At 42.4% G+C, this 22,033-nt stretch overlaps 1 protein-coding gene across 1 annotated transcript in view; it reads left to right on the top strand.

Annotated features, from left to right (window-relative positions):
• Positions 1-22,033, top strand: part of LOC311100424 (receptor-type tyrosine-protein phosphatase N2-like) — a gene marked incomplete at both ends in the record, with an annotated part of 320,583 nt that overhangs the window by 278,571 nt on the left and 19,979 nt on the right. The window contains 6 exons of the mRNA XM_084141339.1: positions 793-1,002; positions 8,944-9,091; positions 9,312-9,385; positions 13,558-13,635; positions 18,502-18,621; positions 21,113-21,279. Coding sequence (XP_083997465.1) covers positions 793-1,002; positions 8,944-9,091; positions 9,312-9,385; positions 13,558-13,635; positions 18,502-18,621; positions 21,113-21,279 — 797 coding nt within the window. The remainder of the gene's footprint in view (positions 1-792; positions 1,003-8,943; positions 9,092-9,311; positions 9,386-13,557; positions 13,636-18,501; positions 18,622-21,112; positions 21,280-22,033) is intronic.

Here is a 22,033-nt window from a genome sequence, read left to right as displayed (position 1 = left end):
TGAGAGAGTGGCTGCTCAGTTCAAAGAAAATCCTTTGGGTTTAAAGTATTGATTCCCTGTTATGTTTTAATTTCTTTGAGTAAACTCATCGTACCTAAAGATGAATATGGTTGTTACATTTTGAACGTGGGCATTGTTTTTGTTGCTCATGGGCAGTCTCTTTCATTTTGGGCTGTAGTTTTGTGGCTTTTGTTTCTCATCTATTTAACGATGTTCTTCATAGTAGCTTGTGCCTCCTTATAAGACAATACATAAGTACCTAATGTGTTACAAAACAAGTGGCTCATAGAAATTGTTACCAAATGTATACAAATGGAAATCAATACTTAAGACATCCCCTGCCAGCCAGACACCCAATGTATTGTTACAGTTTATTATTATTTGTTTTGTAAAATGGTGGCAATATACTGGCTTGACCTTGGCAATTCAAGCTTTTTGAAGTTCACTGCATGACCTTTGACTGTGTTTTTTATTTCCTGACATTTATATAGATAGGTTTGCTACAAACCATGCTCCATAGGCCACAGTGATATCCCAGACTTATACAGTCTGCAAAGATTAACAGGGGTCATGTGAAATCATCTCAACTAATCAAAACAATGTCTGTCTGGCTTTTGTATTAGTCTTTAATGAATGAGAATGAATTTGAGTAATATTGTATTTGTAATATTTAGCCTTGACATTACAACAAAGTCATTTTACAACAAAGTCATTTTTATTTGCTTTGATAATACAGTAAGAATCAACCAGAGTCAACCAACGGCTGATCAGGTCCTCCTCTCTCCTCTCCAGGAGCTGTGTCGCCAGCGGATGGCTGTGCGGACGTCGGAGCGTGCAGAGCGCCCGGAGCCTCTACGCCGCCACTCACGGCTGAATAGCGCGTCGTCTCAGTTCAGCGATGGGGGACCCATGGCCAGCCCCTCTGCCCGTAGCTCCACCTCATCCTGGTGCGAGGAGCCTGTCCCTGCCAACATGGACATCTCCACCGGACACATGATACTGGTAAAACAACATACTACTATAGTCTGTCTGATGCGAGGAGCCTTTACCCTCCATCATGGACAACATCTTACATTACAGTAGACGCTCTTATCCAGAGCGACTTACAGGAGCAATTAGGGCCAAGCGCATATCGACAGATTTGTCACCTAGTCGGCTCAGGGATTTTAACCAGCAACCTTTCACTTACTGGCCCAACGCTCTTAACCGCTAGGCTACCATCCACCCCTGTTTGGAGTCAGTATGCAGTATCCACCCCTGTTTGGAGTCAGTATGCAGTATAGTGTGTGTAGGATAGGATCTCTATGAGTGTGTGTGTCTATGCTCTGGGGTTCCTATTCCCCTAGCACTCAGCCTCCAGCTTTCATTCCGTTTGTCTGTCTGGCTCTGTCTCTCTATCCCTTTCTCGTCTCTATCCTCGCTAGATCTCTGCGATTTTTCTTTCCATCTCTGTCTTTCTTTCTTTCCATCTCTATCTCCCTCTTTTTCATTTTCTCTCACTTTATCTTGGCCTGTCGTCTCTGCCATTCTTTCTCTTGCTCTTATTTTCTCTCTCTCTGTCACTCTCTTTATCCCTCTCCCTTGCCACCCTCCCCCCCCCCCTCTCTCTCTCTCTCTCTCTCTCCCTCTCTCTCTCTCTCTCTCTCTCTCTCTCTCTCTCTCTCTCTCTCTCTCTCTCTCTCTCTCTCTCTCTCTCTCTCTCTCTCTCTCTCTCTCTCTCTTTCTCTCCCTCCCTCCCTCTCTCTCTCTCTCTCTCTCTCTCTCTCTCACTCTCTCTCTCCCTCTCCCTCCTGCTCTCTCTCTCTCTGTTGAAGCCAAAGCAAGACGGATATTGCATTGCGATGAGAGCTGTTCAAAAGAGAAATATCATTACCCAGCTGATTGTCAGTTGAAGGTTTCAGATTTTTGTTTTGCTTTTCTTTGAAAAGCTTTGAGTCCCTTGTGGGCCCCCCAGTTGCACACACAATGGATTGTTTTAATTTTGTTTTATTCATTGCAGACAAGCTTGATAAAAGAGATGGATAGATGCCTGGCAGTGTTTTCATTAGTGGGGTAAAATTCATCACAGTACGTGTCAGGCTTTTGTATCGGAGTCAATAGTGAATGAGAATTAGTTTGAGTAACGTGTATTCGTCATAATGGATGGGCTTATTGCAAATGTTATTTGCTTTAATAATAACACAGTAAGAAACAGATTCACTGCAGATTCACACGGACCTTGACTCCATTTTGACTCCTGAGTGATTGACAAGGAGGTTGTTTCTCTTTTGAATTCCATTCACACCTCACGTGTAACCATGTGTAAGATTGCCTTGGTATCACTGATGTCAGACCAGATTTCTTTAATCTCTCCTGTGCTGTTCTCTGTGGATCTCATGCAGTGTGGACTGTGGCAGTGATGAGTACCTTACTCTCTCAAGATATATAATATAATATATAATATGCCATTTAGCAGACGCTTTTATCCACATGCTGGGCTCTCTTATAGCTCACACCTACATCTAACTCACTGGAGTAGGAGGCTCTTTCTGGCCCAATCTACTCTTATCCAAGTTTCATTTGGGCTTCATCCCCTATGGCACCCTATCAGCCCTGTGGGCCCTGGTCAAATGTTATGCACTAAATAGGGAATAGGGAATAGGGTGCCATTTTGAGTCATTTGCTTGCACTTTACTTTTCCTACTAGCACTGATTTTGCTGATAACTTCTTTATCAAGGAAGAATTGACTTACTACGACTGTGATATGCGGTTGTCTCACCTAGCTACACTAAAGAGGGCTAAAAAGGGCACGACAACACCTTTTCCCCGTCAGGAGACTGAAAAAATTTGGCATGGGTCCCCAGATCATCAAAAAGTTCTACAGCTGCACCATCGAGAGCATCCTGACCGGTTGCATCACCGCCTGGTATGGCAACTGCTCGGCATCTGACCGAATGGTGCTACAGAGGGTAGTGCGTACAGCCCAGTACATCACTGGGGCCAAGCTTCCTGCCATCTAGGACCTATATACTAGGCGGTGTCAGAGGAAAGGCCAAAAAATTGTCAAAGACTCCAGTCACCCAAGTCATAGACTTTTCTCTCTGCTACCGCACGGCAAGCGGTACCGGAGCGCCAAGTATAGGAACAAAAGGCTCCTTAACAGCTTCTACCCCCAAGACACTGCTGCTACTCGCTGTTTATTATCTATGCATAGTCACTTTAACCCTACCTACATGTACAAATTACTTCGACTAACCTGTACCCCCGCACATTGACTCGGTACCGGTAGCCCCTGTATATAGCCTCGTTATTGTTATTTTATTGTGTTACTTTTTATTAGAATTTTTACTTTAGTTTATTTAGTAAATATTTTCTTAACTCTATTTCTTGAACTGCATTGTTGGTTAAGGGCTTGTAGGTTGTATTCGGCACATGTGACAAATAAAATTGATTTGATTTTATCATATATACAAAAGTATGTGGACACCCCTTCAAATTAGTGGATTCGGCTATTTCAGCCACACCCGTTGCTGACAGGTGTATAAAATCGAGCACACAGCCATGCAATCTCCATAGACAAATATTGGCAGTAGAATGGCCTTACTGAAGAGCTTAGTTACTTTCAACGTGGCAAGGTCACCAGATGCCACCTTTCCAACAAGTCAGTTCGTCAAATATCGGCCCTGCTAGAGCTGCCCTGGTCAACTATAAGTGCTGTTATTGTGAAGTAGAAACGTCTAGGAGCAACAATGGCTCAGTCGCGAAGTGGTAGGCCACACAAGCTCACATAACGGGACCGGCGAGTGCTGAAGCGCTTAGCGCGTAAAAATCATCTGTCCTCAGTTGCAACACTCACTACCGAGTTCCAAACTGCCTCTGGAAGCAACGTCAGTACAAGAAATGTTCGATCACCATGTGCAATGTCTGCAGCATTGAAAAAAATAAGTAATGTCTACAGCATTGAAGGTCCCCAAGAACACAGTGGCCATCATTCTTAAATGTAAGATGTTTGTAACCACCAAGACTCTTCCTAGAGCTGGCCGCCCGGTCAAACTGAGCAATCGGGGGAGAAAGGCCTTGGTCAGGGAGGTGACCAAGAACCTGATGGTCACTCTGACAGAGCTCTAGAGTTCCTCTGTGGAGATGGGAGAACTTTCCATAAGGACAACCATCTCTGCAGCACTCCACCAATCAGGCCTTTGTGGTAGTGGCCAGACGGAAGCCACTCCTCAGTGAAAGGCACATTACAGCTCACTTGGAGTTTGCCAAAAGGCACCTAAAGACTCTCAGACCATCAGAAACAAGATTATCTGGTCTGATGAAACCAAGATTGAACTCTTTGGCCTGAATGCCAAGTGTCACGTCTGGAGGAAACCTGGCACCATCCCTACGGTGAAGCATGGTGGTGGCAGCATCATGCTGTGGGGATGTTTTTCAGCGGCAGGGACTGGGAGACTAGTCAGGATCGAGGCAAAGATGAACAGAGCAAAGTACAGAGAGATCCTTGATGGAATACTGCTCCATAGTGCTCAGGACCTCAGACTGGGGCGAAGGTTCACCTTCCAACAGGACAACTACCCTAAGCACACAGCCAAGACAACACAGGAGTGGCTTTGGGACAAGTCTCTGAATGTCCTTGAGTGGCCCAGCCAGAGCCTGGACTTGAACCCGATCAAACATCTCTAGAGAGACCTGAAAATAGCTGTGCAGCAACGCTCCCCATCCAACCTGACAGAGCTTGAGAGGATCTGCAGAGAAGAATGGGAGAAACTCCCCAAATAGAGGTGTGCCAAGCTTGTAGCGTCATACCCAAGAAGACTCGATTATGTAATCGCTGCCAAAGGTGCTTCAACAAAGTACTGAGTAAAGGGTCTGAATACTTATTTAAATTTGATATTTCCTTTTTTTTTGCTTTGTCGTTATGTGGTATTGTGTGTAGATTGATGAGGGGAAAAAACAATTTAATCAATTTTAGAATAAGGCTGTAACGTAACAAAATGTGGAAAAAGTAAAGGGGTCTGAATACTTTCCGATGGCACTGTAAATAATGACTTCCAAGGTTCAAAATCAGAGTCAGCAATGGTGGGGTTAGTTTGTATTATTGCCCAGACTTTATTCTCTCCTATTTTTGTAGACCTTCTGGTGTTGAGACATATTGAAACCTGCAGTCTGTGTGTTTTGGTCACTCACACTTCTTCACCGTGAATTAGAATGTGTATGGATTATTTCAATGCACAGTATGTACATACTGTGTATCCAATTTCAAACATACAGTATTCAAAGACAAACAGCCTTTTTAGGACATGAACAGGAATGCCAGCTATGTGATTCTGCTGGCAGGCTTTCAGCCCCATGGATAGCTCCCAACAGTAATGCTTCCATTGCGTTTACCTTGTTGTTGCCTTTTGATTTCCCTTGGAGACATGTTTTTAGTTTTCTTTACAGTTTTTATGCTGTCCAGTAGATATGGTCGTGATGCTGATATAATTTCCATTGTTACTGCATATGTACCCTCCGTAAATGCTTATTTGTTGCCTCAGAAAATCGATAGCAAGCCCAAGGCAACATTGCATTATTTTTATGACTTACTTCCATGTCAAATCTAATTGAAAATGAATCATTTGTTGGAGTAAGGCAGGAGAGGATAACAGCAAATATATCAAGCATAAGTGATTTGTTCGCTTTTATTCGATCCCTGATTGATAGGACTGATTGCAATGCCCTTCCTCTCCTGGCTGTCCCTGACCTCAAATTATGAGTAGGCTGCCTACTACTCTTTTCAGACACATTACACTTTCCCCATTGTATCCCCTGTGACTTCACACAGTATTTCATAGTCAGTTACTGTTAGGAACTCTGGGAACACACCTGCACAACTGTTATTACAGTAACAGTACAGTGGCACAACAGTAGCAACGTTGTGTTACCTGTGTGCCTTTATTTCCTCAGTGTGAGTTAATATAGCTTCTCTATGTGGCTTATGAGGGCTGTTGTTAGGGGGATTACTCAGTGTTTCCTTGACACCCGTCCTCTCAGCACCTCTGATTGGCAGCCCAGACACTAATCCCTTATTCACTAAACCCTGTTACCCTGGGTGCATTCCAAATGGCACCCTATTCCCTACATAGTGCACTACTTTTGAACAGGGCCCATAGGGGCTCTGGTCAGGCCCATAGGGCTCTGGTCAAAAAGTAGTGTACTATGTAGAGAATAGGGTGCGAAATGGGACACACACTCTCTGCCTCTAGAAGAGGAGGTGGTCCGCTGCTTCATCCGATCCACAATCAGGCTGCTACATCACTAGATACATATCCCAGTTTCCACATAAAAAGCACATTTATTAGAATTTGTGATAGACGCAGAGTAAGCCATTGAATGGCGGCAATTCTGTAGCCCTTCTGAATGTGTAGTATGTACTAATATAGAGTTTCTATGTCTGTGTAGGGGAGGTAGACGGGTGTCATGCTGTGCAGCTACAGTGTTTGCATCCTAAATGGCACCTTATTCCCTACATAGTCTACTACTTTTGTTGAAAAATAGTGCACTATATAGGGAATATGGTGCCATTTGAGACGAGACCAATATACTTGTTCCCCGCTGTCAAGAGAACTGCATGTGACTGGTTCTGTCAAGTGTTCATGACACCCTGTCATTCAACTGTCACTTCTGAAAAGACTGCATTGTTTGTTTGTTGTGTGGGCGACATAGCCTCCAACATGCAGATTTGTGGTCGCTGCCAACAGTATTTTAAACAGAATGATACGATGGAGATGTAGACAATTACTTTTTTTCTCACAAATTGTATCAATTTCAGTCAAAGGGAAAGCAAAGAATTCTTATTTAAAGTAATTGATGGGTAGTAGTCAATGACAGCCAACCCCTCTGGGTTGCTAGTTACTAGAGTATATCTATTGTTACTGCAACGAGGCATTATAATCAGACCTACTAAATGAGGAATTTAAAATGTGCCCTCTATTACATTGCTTGTCATTTGGAGTATGATCTACTAAGACATGAGTCCAAAATGAGTCCAAAATGGCACCCTATTCCCTACATAGTGCACTACTTTTGACCGGAGCCCTATGTGCCCTGGTCAAAAGTAATATCAGGGCATCTGGATAGATGAAAAGCTGTCTTATAAAAAGCATATTGACGAGTTAATTAAGAAGCTGAAAATAAAAATGGGCTTCTTCTATAGAAATAGCTAAATAGTAGAAAGCAGACTATTCAGTCGACGTTCCTATCAGTCCTAGATTATGGCGACATCATCTACATGAACGTAGCTGCCACTTCATTAAAGCCGTTAGATGCAATTTATCATAGCGCACTGCGCTTTATTACGGGCGACAATTTTAGTACTCATCACTCTATTCTCTACCAGAAAGTTGGTTGGCCTTCTTTGATGTTACATAGGTTGATACATTGCTATGTTTTCATTTATAAAGCCCTTTTTACAAAAAGTCACACTGTACCTAACATCTTTACTTAACTTTAGACATACGAGTTACCACACCCGTCTCAGGGTGTAAATCAGCTTTTAGTGTTTTATCTTCAAAATGTTATAAAATGTAATGTTTTGGTGAATCTAGGCCAATTCAGAAAGCAGATTGAGGACCTTTTTACTGATCAATGTGTTTGTTTTTTATGACTTTTTCTTTCTGCTTGCATTTTGTATTTATATTTTGATGTGTATATTTTCTGTAATTTATGTAATTCAGGGCTCATCTGTAAAAGAGACCTTGGTCTCAGTATGACTCCCTGATAAAATAAAGGTTTAATAAAATAGGTAATTTGGGACGCAGCCTGGAAAAAAACGGCTGCCAGAAACTGTCTACTAGTTTTTGACAGAGATATCGCTTGACATTCATATTTTCTGCCTATAGTGAATGGCGGAAGAGGGGATATTAGCGGGGCTAATTTCCCATACTGTCCTGTACTATCTCAAAGTATGTCCCTGTATATACCTACGTGTCTGTTGTGTCCATGTTGAGAGTTGTTTGACAGCCTTAGCTGAGCTGTAGATAACCACCGTGCATCACCTCTCCAACCCAACGCACCTCCACTGTCTTTAATGTGTGATAAAAGCCGAGCACATCTGGGTATCGCTTTCATTGTATTACCCAGCTGATCCCCCACATCAGTTTATGAGACTGTAATCTCCTCCCTTACACAATGACGGCCTAAACCGTTTAACCCCGCGGGGAGCAGGGAGCGTTGATACAAGCGTCAGGCGAACACTGTTACTCTGAAAAAGAGTCTTCTCCGCAGCCTCCGAGCTCGAAAAGACCTACCCTGGTTTGTTAGAGGAGCAGCGTGTTCTGTTTTTTTTCATCCCCCTGCTTTTCTTTTCTCCTTTGTCTCCCTAGCTAATTACATTTTGTCTTCTCCAATCGACGGCTTAAACGCAGACAATCTTATCAGGGGCTGTGCAAGCGGTTTGAAAGACGGTGATTGAAGCACTCTGTATTTACAAGTATTTCCAATGCAGACAGACCTTTCATGGTCTTAATTGCGAGGAGCAGTTTTCGGTAGCCCCTCCCTCCCAACACCTCCTGAATTTACCCCCCTAACCCCCCACCCCCCCCCCCCACCCCCTTAATGTTTACACCATGGAGAAGCTTAGGACGAATTACCATGATACTGTACCTGATCATGGCTCTAGAGCTGTCTGTCTGTCTGTCTGATGACATGGGTTTAGTTTTCTGCTCCAGTGTGTAGATAGGAAGGCTTTTGAGATCCATTGAAATAGAGTAGGTCTACAACATAGGCATGAATTGTTTTGTATTTTATTTGATCTATTCTAGACAGTGAATGACAATCACAAAATATTCTATATTCTGGGGGCACCCTGCTCCATCCCTCCCCTCTAAATGTTTCTGTATGTAATTACCTTTCCATTTCCAGTTCATTACCTTTTGTTTGGTTATTTAGTTATGTGGGTTCTCTCCCCTTTGTCTGCTCAGTCGTACATGGAGGACCACTTGAAGAACAAGAACCGTCTGGAGAGGGAGTGGGAGGCGATGTGTGGCTACCTGGCTGAGCCCGGCGCCTGTAAAGTGGGCCAGGACAAACACAACACCAAGAGGAACCGCGCCGATGCCGTGGTCGTCTGTGAGTATTTTTACACCTCTCTGACCGTGTGGTCATGTATGACCGCAGTCTGACCACATCTCTCAGTAGTCGATCACTAGGTTATTCCTGTGTTATTCATGACCATGTGATCTGACCAAGAAAAACAGTATTTTCAATTCCATAGAATTTATCAGTAATTAAATGTTTCAGTCGTGGAAAAGCAAAAAAATGTGTGGTGACTTATGTATTTCTATTACAGATGATCATTCCAGAATAACCTTGAAGGCCGAGAATAACCATGACAACTCCGATTATATCAATGCTAGCCCAATTGTGAGTAGCAGTCCACATCCCATACTCCTTCACTTTATGTTTCTTTTAAGCTTTATTGTTGCAACTCTACACAAAGACCAGTTGAGGTTGGATTATATTTTGAAATTCAATTTGTTTTTGTGAATTGTCATACATTTTCCCGTTGATCCGTTTGCCTTTGTTCCTCCACACTTTGCCCCTCAATGAATTTGCCGTGTCTTGTGAAATAATAGTTTGTCACCTTCCCTGTTTTGAAATGGCTGCTCTCTTGAGATAACAGCTCTGCTTTAATGTACTCTTTCCAGAAGAATGGTGGTGTATTATTATTTACACTCAATAATGTGTCCCCAGAACAAATCCAAAACGACTCAAATATCAGAAAGGTTCAGCGTTATATTCCTGTATTAAAAAAAAAAACTCTTTGGAGAGATGGACTAAAAGCATATTACTGAACACCAGTGCTTGACTTGGGCAGGAGCTCACCAGAGCTGTCATGGGTGGCACTCTGGGAAATATTTTAATAAGGCTTTACACTAAGCAGTGTGTTAATTTAACACTGTTCCGGTGTCTATAGGGGTCCACAGACTCAACACTTTCAGTGTTGATTTAACACTTTCAGTGTTTTGTAGTTGTTTTTACACTGTTGACCACATCTATTTATTGTATTTCCTGCATTTTAATGCATTCATAATGTATTAAGTAATAATGATATCATACTTTCATTATAACAATCTATACGTATTACTGCTTCTGAAGTCATAGTATTTTGAGTGATAAGACCCTTTCAACTTCTACTTATCTGTGTTGTTGTTGGGCTGAATCTCGTATCTCTCCTCCCTATTTCTCTCTGTGTTTGATAAGAACAACTTCTGCAAGATTGTCCTTTAAAGATATGTTATGATCAATTTCTCCATTTGCATTTCTCCAATATTAGAACGTCAAACCAATTGATCTCTTTCCTGTATTTGCGTTTCCTTTCAAAGTGGAAAACAATTAAATGACAAGTGGAGTTGTCATTTGGAGTCGTTTCTCCACTCCTCCATGTTGCCATTAGTAGTCAGAGTGGGTTATGCTGTGCTTGGTGCAGAGCAGAGTAGACACAGTAATCAGTGATCCAGCGCTGTACGGATGAAAGCATGGTAATTACGCCACAACAGGACCCCTGGCTGAGCCCTGCGAAACTACCATAATTACGTCTGTCAACACACCCTCTTCCTCCTCATTAGCCCAAGGGAAATGGCCCACAAGTAAATCATTTGTCATCTTTTTCTTGGAATGTGGGGTTCGAGTGGTAATGGGGTGGTAAGGGGGGCATCCACTCTACCCCCACAGTCATGGCGGGGTGACACAAAAAATTACCTTAGACACGCATTATGCCCCGATGCTCCTCCAAACTTCTTCAGCTCAGGTCAACAGACGATTGGGCACCCACAATATACAGTGTCATTGGTGTGAGGTTTAGCTGAAAGGAATCCAGCACGTAGTGTCTGCGTTCTAAATTGCACTCTATTCCCTAAATAGCACTACTTTTAACCATAGCCCTATGGGCCCTGGTCAAAAGTAGTGCACTATATAGGGATAGGGTGCCATTTGGGACACTGCCAGATAATAGTACCAGGACGTGCTGTAGAGACACAGTAGATTGTCTTTAATGGACGTCTTCTCTTCTTTTATGAACTTCTTTCTTTATGAGATTTCATAGTAGTTATATTAGCACTGACTAGGAGAGATGATTATAGAGGTTTAATTAAATTCGAATCACTTTGACTACAGATGTGCAGCATAAGCTATGGAAGCGTATAGCTCTTCCATAATATGAAGCTAGCTAACATGGGCCATTAAAATGCACCTGGCTTTACAAATACATTTTGTAAGATTGCCTGGAATTCCTGTTGCCTAGCCGTGTTATTCAAAATGGCATTTCTGGAGAAGAACTAAAGAAATGAATGCCCTTTTCCATTCTATGCGCTAACACCTCAGTTAGGTAGCAGTGCTTTGTTAGCATCACACTCTCCTGCCTAGTTGAAATTTCACAGATGGCTTTTTTTTATCCTGACAGAAATGAAAGACTTGATGCTAAAAGCTATAGGCCCCAGCTCCCTGTTAGGCAATCTCAAGGACACAGACATACAGTAGCTATGCGCTGCCTGACATCACTGTATGAATACTAAAGGCAGGACATGAAAAGATGGCCTCCGTATTTCAGCTTCTCTCCTGCTCTTCTCTCTCTGTTGGTGGGAAAGCTAGATAGACCTTGGGAAAACAGCATCTTTACCAAATAAAAGCTGTTTGGTTTGAGGTTTGAGGAAAAAAAATCTAACAGAATATTAAAGTCGGGTATAACTGAGACCATTACCGACACCATAGAGGCCCTGGTCAAAAGTAGTGCACTATATAGGGAATAGGATGCCATTTGGGATGAACACATGCAAGATCAATACCACCAACATCATGAACAACAACCTAATTATGAAGAATAAATAAGCTCTGGACTTGTGTCTCAAATGGCACCCTATCCCTATATAGTGCACTACTTTTGACCAGAGCCATATGGGCCCTGGTCAAAAGTAGTGTACTATACAGGGAATAGGGTGCCTTTAGGGACTCAGCTTCTGTCTCCACTCTGTTATTGCTCCAGCCCTAAATGGCTCCCTGTAAGTGCTGCACAATTGCACCCATTTCCATAGTAATGGGTGTGGATGTCAGTCATTGGAGTGTCATCCAGTGGATATTCAGGACTGATTTCCGTGCAACACAAAGGTTTATCACTGTCTTCTTCTCTATATTAAGAGATATACTTATCTCAATGCAAGACTATTGTATGAAACTGTTGTATTGTATGAACCTTTGCAGTATGAAAGCACGGGAACATAAAAGGGCTATGATTCATTTCATACAAAACAGAACTCAACTGTGCAAAAATATACCGTAATATCATGTTTACCCTCAAAAATACAGAACAACCATTTTTTTTTTGCACATTGCAAAATGGAGCCCTGAAAGTACAAATGCCCAATGAACTGAAGTGCACTGATTCGGCTGGTTAGCTCTGGTTAGCACAGGCTGCCCACGTTAAATGGGAACCAAAGTGTTTATTTGGGGAATACAAATTCTGTTGCACCCCTTCATTACACATTCATGTTGCTTGAAGTGTGTTTGACTGATGATCTCGCCGAAATAACTAGCCTCTAATCAGCCGAAATATAAAAAACCTATCTTCTGTAATGAAACAATGGCTTTGTCTGTGTGTTACAAAATGGCTGAAATTCCAAAGGGTTTACTCATGTCTTCTCTATTCTACTTCTCCTTTTAACAATAGCCATGACTAATGCTCATGTGCAATTTGGCTTGAAATATCTAATATTTTGTAAACGCTATTTGTTCCCTTTTGTTCATTGGCTTTCTCAGACTAATATGAATAGACAGACAGTAAAGGCCAGGGTCTTGTTCTGTGGAGCTGGATGTAGAGCTGGTATCAAGCCCATTATGTTGAATCTTTAATATAAAACAGAACTTCAGGGGCAATTGCAGAACTCCTTCTATCCTTTCCTCTGCCCTCTGTATCTCTGGGTTCTGCATGCCAACACTCCACACACACACACACACACACACACACACACACACACACACACACACACACACACACACACACACACACACACACATACACACACACACACACACACACACACACACAGAGAGAGAGAGACACCCCGATCGCCTCTTCTATAGGCCCCTGTGACATTCTCTGACTAGCATCAATAATATGTTGGAGAGACGATGTAATTTCCTTTAAACATGGTCTTCCTCTAATCAGAAGCATTAAAGAATAGCCATGCCTGGAGGATAGAGAGGGGGGAAAGGTAACAGAGGGAGGCGAGAGAGAGAAGTGGATGGAGTGAAGAAGTAAATGTGAAAACAGAAATGGAGACCCGGACGGCCATAGAAGAGAAAAGGCGGGAGCACAACCCTTAGATTATCAGAGAGAATGCATGGACTGCTGTTACACTGTCTTGATAAGCTAGCTCTAACTGTAGAGACAGGGCTTGCGTCCCAAATGGCACCCTATTCCCTAAATAGTGCACTACTGTATATAGGGAATAGGGTGCCATTTGGTACACAGGCAGTATGTACACAGGCAGTTCACCCAGTCTTCACACACAACTCTTGTTCTTCTTCCCGTCTTTTGCCAGATGGACCATGACCCGAGGAACCCCATGTACATCTCTTCACAAGGCCCTCTACCCTCCACCGTGGCTGACTTCTGGCAGGTAAACCATAAAATGATCGGTGACGTCATTTTGAATACTGAATAGCTCCCTATGTGTTTATGCTAGAGACTTGCTGTTTCTTGTAGTGATATGAAGTTTGCGCCTATTGCATAACATGGGGCTTGTGAAAGTGGCTTTTTTCTACACGAACACGAAGGTGTTGGTTGTTCTGCTCTACCATGCACACAAGCTTCAGGGGAGTCGTCTGAAGGTAACCCAGTACCAGGCGCTTATTTATTTTGTTGAGTTTTCTTATGTCTCTTGGCATTCTCTCAACTAACTTCATGAGGTAGTCACCTGGAATGCATTTTAATTAACAGGTGTGCCTTCTTAAAAGTTAATTTGTGGAATTGATTTCCTACTTAATGCGTTTGAGCCAATCAGTTGTGTTGTGACAAGGTAGGGGGGGTATACAGAAGATAGCCCTATTTGGTAAAAGATCAAGTCCATATTATGGCAAGAACAGCTCAAATAAGCAAAGAGAAATGACAGTCCATCATTACTTTAAGACATGAAGGATAGTCAATACGGAACATTTCAATAACTTTTAAAGTTTCTTCAAGTGCAGTCACAAAAACCATCAAGCGCAATGATGAAACTGGCTCTCATGAGGACCACCACAGGAGTGGAAGACCCAGAGTTACCTCTGCTGCAGAGGATACGTTCATTAGAGTTACCAGCCTCAGAACTTGCAGCCCAAATAAATGCTTCACAGAGTTCAAGTAACAGACACATCTCAACATCAACTGTTCAGAGGGGACTGTGTGAATCAGGCCTTCATGGTCGAATTGCTGCAAAGAAACCACTACTAAAGGACACCAATAATAAGAAGAGACCTGCTTGGACCAAGAAACACGAGCAATGGACATTAGACAGTGGAAATCTGTCCTTTGGTCTGGAGTCCAAATTGGAGATTTTTGGTTCCAACCACCGTGTCTTTGTGAGACGTGGTGTGGGTGAACGGATGATTTCCCACACCGATTTGTATTTCCCACTGTAAAGCTTGGAGGAGGAGGTGTTATGGTGTGGGGGTGCTTTGCTGGTGACACTGTCTGTGATTTATTTAGAATTCAAGACACACTTAACCAGCATGGCTACCACAGCCTTCTATAGCGATACGCCATCACATCTGGTTTGGGCTTAGTGGGACTATCATTTGTTTTTCAACAGGACAATGACCCAACAGACCTCCAGGCTGTGTAAGGGCTATTTTACCAAGAAGGAGAGGGATGGAGTGCTGCATCAGATGACCTGGCCTACACAATCCCCTGACCTCAACCCAATTGAGATGGTTTGGGATGAGTCGGACGGCAGAGTGAAGGAAAAGCAGCCAACAAGTGCTCAGCATATGTGGGAACTCCTTCAAGACTGTTGGAAAAGCATTCCAGGTGAAGCTGGTTGAGAGAATGCCAAGAGTGTGCAAAGCTGTCATCAAGGCAAATGGTGGCTATTTGAAGAATCTCAAATATAAAATATATTTTGATTTGTTTAACACTTTTTTGTTTACTACATGATTCCATAAGTGTTATTTCATAGTTTTGATGTCTTCAGTATTATTCTACAATGTAGAAATAGTAAAAATAAAGAAAAACCCTTGAATGAGTAGGTGTGTCCAAACTTTTGACTGGTACTGTATATATTTTTTATACCAACAGGGGTCCTAAAATTCTAAATCAAATGGCTGAATTATACATTTTATTACCATCTTAAAACAATTCCATATGTTAGCTTAGTAGATATTGCAATATAAGTGCTTAGACTTACAGAGGTTAATGAAACTATGAAATGTACATAGGTTGACTACAGGATTGTTTTCTTTTTCAGTTAATTATTACGATTGTCCTCATGTAACAAGGTTTGTTGCATTATGATACATCAAAAGAAATGACAGTAGCCTACACCTCTGTGAATATGAATACAAGGGAGATTTGCCAGCTTGCCATTTAGACCTGAAGTTACCTTCAGCTATTCTGGGAACCCGGCAATGCTTTGCTGCCTCAGATTTATGCCGGGTTACCAAATGGTGCTATTATGCATTAATGTGAAAGCACCCCAGTCATTAGGATGGCCATTGCTCCCATAGAGTCGAATTAATGCATCAGCTGTGGTACTGTTGTGTCTGTAATATGAAAGCATGGACCAGAGACACGCACAGCCTTCGTCCCAAATGGCACCCTATTCCCTTTATAGTGCACTGGTCAAAAGTAGTGCACTATATAGGTAATAGGGTGTCATTGGATACACAGCCATAGACCAGCTGGCCCCTTTACTCCCCCTGTTGAGCTGAAGGTACACTAACAGTAGGTCCATACATGTCATTATGGAGTCTGTACTCCTGTAATGCCACACAGAAGGAAAGGTTTTCATTATTGAGAAAGCAGATGTCATTTTAAAAGAGATGCTTGTTAATGGTGTCTTTCTGACGCAAATTGTGTGTGTGTGTGTGTGTGTGTGTGTGTGTGTGTATATGCGTGCATTTGTGTGCGTCTGTGTGTGTGTGTGAGTGGTGTCATGTTAGATGGTTGGTTTGTAACACAGCAATTATGCTTTTATCAAGCCATTATGCTTTCCCTTTGTTTAAAGTGCACCTTGATTGAATACACCATTTTGAAATGGCTTTTGTTAATGTGCTGTCCTTACTCTTTAATGGAACATTTTTAAGCACCTCATGAAAAAGTTGCTTATTGTTTGCTTGTTTGTTTGTTTTTCATTTCATCAAGTGAATAAATAACATATCCATTATCAAAATGTAATTCAAACCATTTACAGCTGAATATTTGGCTTAGATTACACTAAAACTAGCTTATCGCAACTTGCAAATAATTGAAAATCAAAACTACAGTATACCCAGAGTGATGGACTTGAAAAGATTGCAATAAGTAATGAGTCTTTCAACTTTCAATATAGTTACATTGGCCTTGGATGTACTTAAAAACTCTTTCCAAATAAACTAACAGAAAAACATGTAAATAAGAGGCGAGGTGCAGGAGACGAGGAGTCTTTAGCTTTGGTCTGTCTAATCCGCATTGGGCTCCTGCAGCACTCTGAAAGGCTCTCTCTAATCCTCCCCTCCCATTCTCCCTCCCTCCTTTCCCTCGCTACGTACCCTCGTACCCCCAGCCCTCCACCTTCCCTCCTTTCCTCTGTCCCCAGCCATTACCTCTGCTCAACCATGGCCTCACCCGCTCTGCTCTCTCTCTCTCCCTCTGCTACTCTCTCTCTCTCTCTTTCTCCCTCTCTTATCCTCCCTCTTGTCTCTCCCTCCCCCTCTGCTCTCTCTCCCCCTGTACTCTCTCTCTCCCCCTCTGCTCACTCCTTAGAGTTCAGGGAATAAACCAGTCACCGTGAGGGTTCAAAGAGCTAAACAGGGATCTTGACTTGGTTCTCTTTTTATTCTCTGCTTGTGTGCTCAATAATGGAGAGGGATGTCTAGTCACTAAATTACTTTAGAAGTTAATTAAATAAAAAGTATATATTGAATTCATTTGTTTATTCTACACTCTTCGGGAAAAAAGGGTTCTAAAAGGATTTTTCGGCTGTCCCCATAGGAGAACCCTTTTTGGTTTCAGGTAGAACCCTTTTGGGTTCCATGTAGAACCCTCTGTGGAAAGGGTTCTTCATGGAAACGAAAAGGGTTCTACCTGGATCCAAAAGGGTTCTTCAAAGTGTTCCCCTATGGGGACAGCTGAAGAACCATTTTAGGTTTTAAATAGCACCTTCTTTTCTTAGAGTGTATCTGTCAGTATTTGCAAATTAGTAAAACAAATGAGACAAATAAAACTGATTATTTCATTTGATGCCTCTTCTTTGGTACTTCTACCAACGTGCCTAGACGTGGGCACAGTTGGCTTGTAATGACACTGCTGGGCTGAATCACAGAGGTACACTCTCAGAAAAAAGGGTTCCAAAAGGGTTCTTCGGCTTTCCCCATAGGAGGACCCTTTTTGGTTCGAAGTAGAACCCTTTTTGGTTCCATGTAGAACCCTCTGTGGAAAGGGTTCTACATTGAACCCAAAAGGGTTCTATCTTGAACCAAAAGGGTTCTTCAAAGGGTTCTCCTATGGGGACAGTCGAAGAAACCTTTTAGGTTCTAGATAGCACCTTCTTTTGTTATTGTTTACAGGCAGGACCATTGTATTTTTATTGTTCTCATAAAACCAGTGTTTCTTCCTCATTTTCCTAATGGCTGTACTGGGCCTTTCTACCTTCCAAGGAGATATTAGATTGTGATAAGATGAAATGGAGTGAATCAGTTGAGCTAGCTCAGTTGGCAGGGAGAGTGAGGGGCACACGGAGGCGCTGTGTGACTTCCTCTGAACTACTGTACAGTAGTACAGCTCAACTGATCACACGTCAGTGGTGGTGCAGACCAATAACGTTCACTCACACAATCCTGTACATCGTATAATAACGTATCTATCCTGCTGAATGACTAACATTGATTTAATTTCAATAGCATAACATCAATCAATCTCAATGCGTCATTATACAGTTCTTCTTGTGCTGTCAATGTTCTGTGGGACCTTTCTGTATTAACTACTACTGTATTGACTCATAGTGTATTGACTCATACTATATTAACTCATACTGTATTGACTCACAGTGTATTAACTCCTACTGTATTAACTGCTACTGTATTAACACCTACTGTATTTACTCATAGCATATTGACTCATAGTGTATTAACTCCTACTGTATTGACTCATACTGTATTGACTCCTACTGTATTAACTCCTACTGTATTAGCGCCTACTGTATTGACTCCTACTGTATTAACTCCTACTGTATTGACTCATATTGTATGAGTGCCCTGTCTTTGTTAATATGACTAGATTTGAGCCCTCCTATGTTCCCTTGTGTCTTCAGATGGTGTGGGAGAGTGGATGTGTGGTCATCGTCATGCTAACGCCCCTGTCTGAAAATGGAGTCAAACAGTGTCAACAGTACTGGCCGGACGAGGGCTTCAATGTCTACCATGTATATGAGGTAAAACAATTGTCCTTGTTTAGGATGTTATTTATTTGTTTAAGATATTATTCATCTGAATTTTTATGAAATGGTGTCCTTCCACATATCTGTTTGTAGTTGATTTGGTCCAGGGGTATCACTCAGAGAGAGTTAGTCTACAGTAATTGATATACAGGTAACTGCCAAAATAAAGGAAACACTTGAGTAAATGAGGGATACAAAGTATATTGATAGCAGGTGCTTCCACACAGGTGTGGTTCCTGAGTTATTAAGCAATTAACATCCCATCATGCTTACATGCAAACCTTATTGGCCAAGTTGCGTGCACTGAGCGTGCAAAATAAATGTACACATATGTTACTTAATCATTTCCCCCCACACCGTTCGCACGCGTGAACGAGCATCTGCATAGCCAAGCGTTAAAATAGAACTTGGTTCTATTTGAGACACGCCACGAGCTGCAAGTCCCCTCCTTATTGGATACACCCGCCCACCCGACTAGAATCACCACTCTCGACGGGTCTGACCTAGAGTATGTGGACAACTACAAATACCTAGGTGTCTGGTTAGACTGTAAACTCTCCTTCCAGACTCACATTAAGAATCTCCAATCCAAAGTTAAATCTAGAATCGGCTTCCTATTTCGCAACAAAGCCTCCTTCACTCATGCTGCCAAACATGCCCTCGTAAAACGGACTATCCTACCGATCCTTGACTTCGGCGATGTCATTTACAAAATAGCCTCCAACACTCTACTCAGCAAATTGGATGTAGTCTATCACAGTGCCATCCGTTTTGTCTCCAAAGCCCCATACACTACCCACCACTGTGACCTGTACGCTCTTGTTGGCTGGTCCTCACTACATGTTCGTCGTCAAACCCACTGGCTCCAGGCCATCTATAAATCACTGCTAGGCAAATCCCCGCCTTATCTTAGCTCATTGGTCACCATAGCAGCACCCACCCGTAGTCTGCGCTCCAGCAGGTATATCTCACTGGTCATTCCCAGAGCCAACACCTCCTTTGGCCGCCATTCCTTCCAGTTCTCTGCTGCCAATGACTGGAACGAATTGCAAAAATCTCTGAAGCTGGAGACTCTTATCTCCCTCACTAACTTTAAGCATCAGTTGTCAGAGCACCTTACTGATCACTGCACCTGTACACAGCCCATCTGAAATTAGCCCACCCAACTACCTCATCCCTATATTGTTATTTATTTTGCTCTTTTGCACCCCAGTATCTCTATTTGCACATAATCTCTTGCACATCTAGCATTCCAGTGTTAATACTAATTGTAATTATTTTGCACTATAGCCTATTTATTGCCTTACCTCCATAACTTGCTACATTTGCACACACTGTATATATATTTTCTGTTGTATTTTTTGACTTTATGTTTTTTTTACCCCATATGTAACTCTGTGTTGTTGTTTTTATCGCACTGCTTTGCTTTATCTTGGCCAGGTCGCAGTTGTAAATGAGAACTTGTTCTCAACTGGCTTACCTGGTTAAATAAAGGTGAAAAAAAGAAAAAAGAAAAAGAAAAATCCCACATGGTTGCTTGAAAACGAACGAGGAGATATTAATCAAAGATAACTAACTAAAAACTAACTAGGTTTCCCTTTTTATCTGTGGATTTATCGTCAGAATAGAGAAACACATGATTGTTGTATGATCCAGGTCAAAATTCTACAAAGAACCAGCTAAAAAGGGGACCATGATCAGGTTAAATAACAACTCAATGTTCATCTCCCATGACAAACTACTAGCAACAGCTATCTAGCTTAATGTCCATGAATGTTTCATGTGTGTTTCAACCTGTCCCCAAATTAATATAGTTGGTGTCGTGATCGTGTCTGGTGGGTATAGACAAAATCAACATGCACATGATGGTGCACGCGGACGCACACGCGTAACCGGTGTAGTCAGCATGTTATGGTCATGTATAAAAATGCTGGGCAGGCCATTATTTTGGCTACCATGGCTATGCCCCCATAGGATGACAATGCCCCCATCCACAGGGCATGAATGGTCACTGAACGGTTTGATGAGCATGAAAACTATGTAAACCATATGCCATGGCCGTCTCAGTCACCAGATCTCAACCCAATTGAACACTTATGGGACGTTCTGGAGCGGCGCCTGAGACAGCGTTTTCCACCACAATCAAATGATGGAAGAATGGCGTTGCATCCTTCCAATAGAGTTCCAGACACTTGTAGAATCTTTGCCAAGGTGCATTGAAGCTGTTCTGGCTCGTGGTAGCCCAATGCCCTATTAAGACACTTTATGTTGGTGTTTCCTTTATTTTGGCAGTTACCTGTGCCTGGTAATACTGTAGTTCTCACCACAGAAATAGAATCACTAGAAGGGACATCTCTATTCAAGTCAATAATGCCATAATGGGTGTACCCATGAGTTTACTTGTCAAATTGCCATGGCCAGAGGTTTTAAGAACGTTTGGTTGATTCTATTTCTATTGTCTCACTCCCATCCCTTGTCTATGCAGGTGAACCTGGTATCAGAACACATCTGGTGTGAGGACTTCCTGGTCAGGAGTTTCTACCTGAAGAACCTGCAGACCAACGAGACGCGCACCGTCACGCAGTTCCACTTCCTTTCCTGGGTGGACCGCAGCATCCCTGACTCAGCCAGGATCATGCTGGACTTCCGCAGGTAGGCCACCTGTCCCCGTCTGACCAACGGCTGCTCCTTTTGTCTCTTGTAACTTTCCCAAAATTCCCAGGTTTTCCAGAAATCCCACGTGGAGGTTTCCAGATTTCTTGCTTATTCCCTCCTGATTCTGGGAATCTTCCAACCAGGATTTTTGGGGATTTTTGCAAAGTTACCAGAATTTTGCAACCTTAGGGGTTAGCTTGTGATATGATAACGCTCCTTTTGTTGCTGCCCTGCTTCCACTTGTCTACCTGTTCTCTCCGCTGATCTTTTCCCTTTAACTCCTGTAGAGAATGGCTTTATATGGTTGTTCCTGTAAGACTTATGTTTCTGCACTACTTCTTTGATCGTAGGGCTATTTTCTCTCCTCTGCTCATGCAAGGCAGCAAATTAACCGTCCTCATGGCATGGCTTGAAAAATCTTAATTCAAACAGCCAATTAAATGGTAAACGTCAAGCTGAAAAACCTAGGTGAATGGAAGGGAAAGCCAATGACTGTCTAATCTCTCCTCCATGTTCTTCATCTGATGTATGCTGGCAGAGGAGCCGCAATAGGCCCCCAGGGAAACACCCTGAAAGGAATTGGAAATCCCACTCCAAATGAGAATATGTGCCTTCAGATGTGTGGATGGATGGAATTCTAACCTCCTTCTTCACAATTTAGACCAGAAAAAATTAAGTTAAGAATTGTTTTGTTCTTCTGTGATTTTTTTCTTCTCCTATTTGTGCTGTATTTCAGACTGAAGTGCAAAAT

The sequence above is a fragment of the Coregonus lavaretus genome (assembly GCF_964263955.1).
Source record: "Coregonus lavaretus genome assembly, chromosome: 2".
Classification (NCBI taxonomy): Eukaryota; Metazoa; Chordata; class Actinopteri; order Salmoniformes; family Salmonidae; genus Coregonus; species Coregonus lavaretus.
This window is presented reverse-complemented; position numbering and strand designations above follow the sequence as displayed.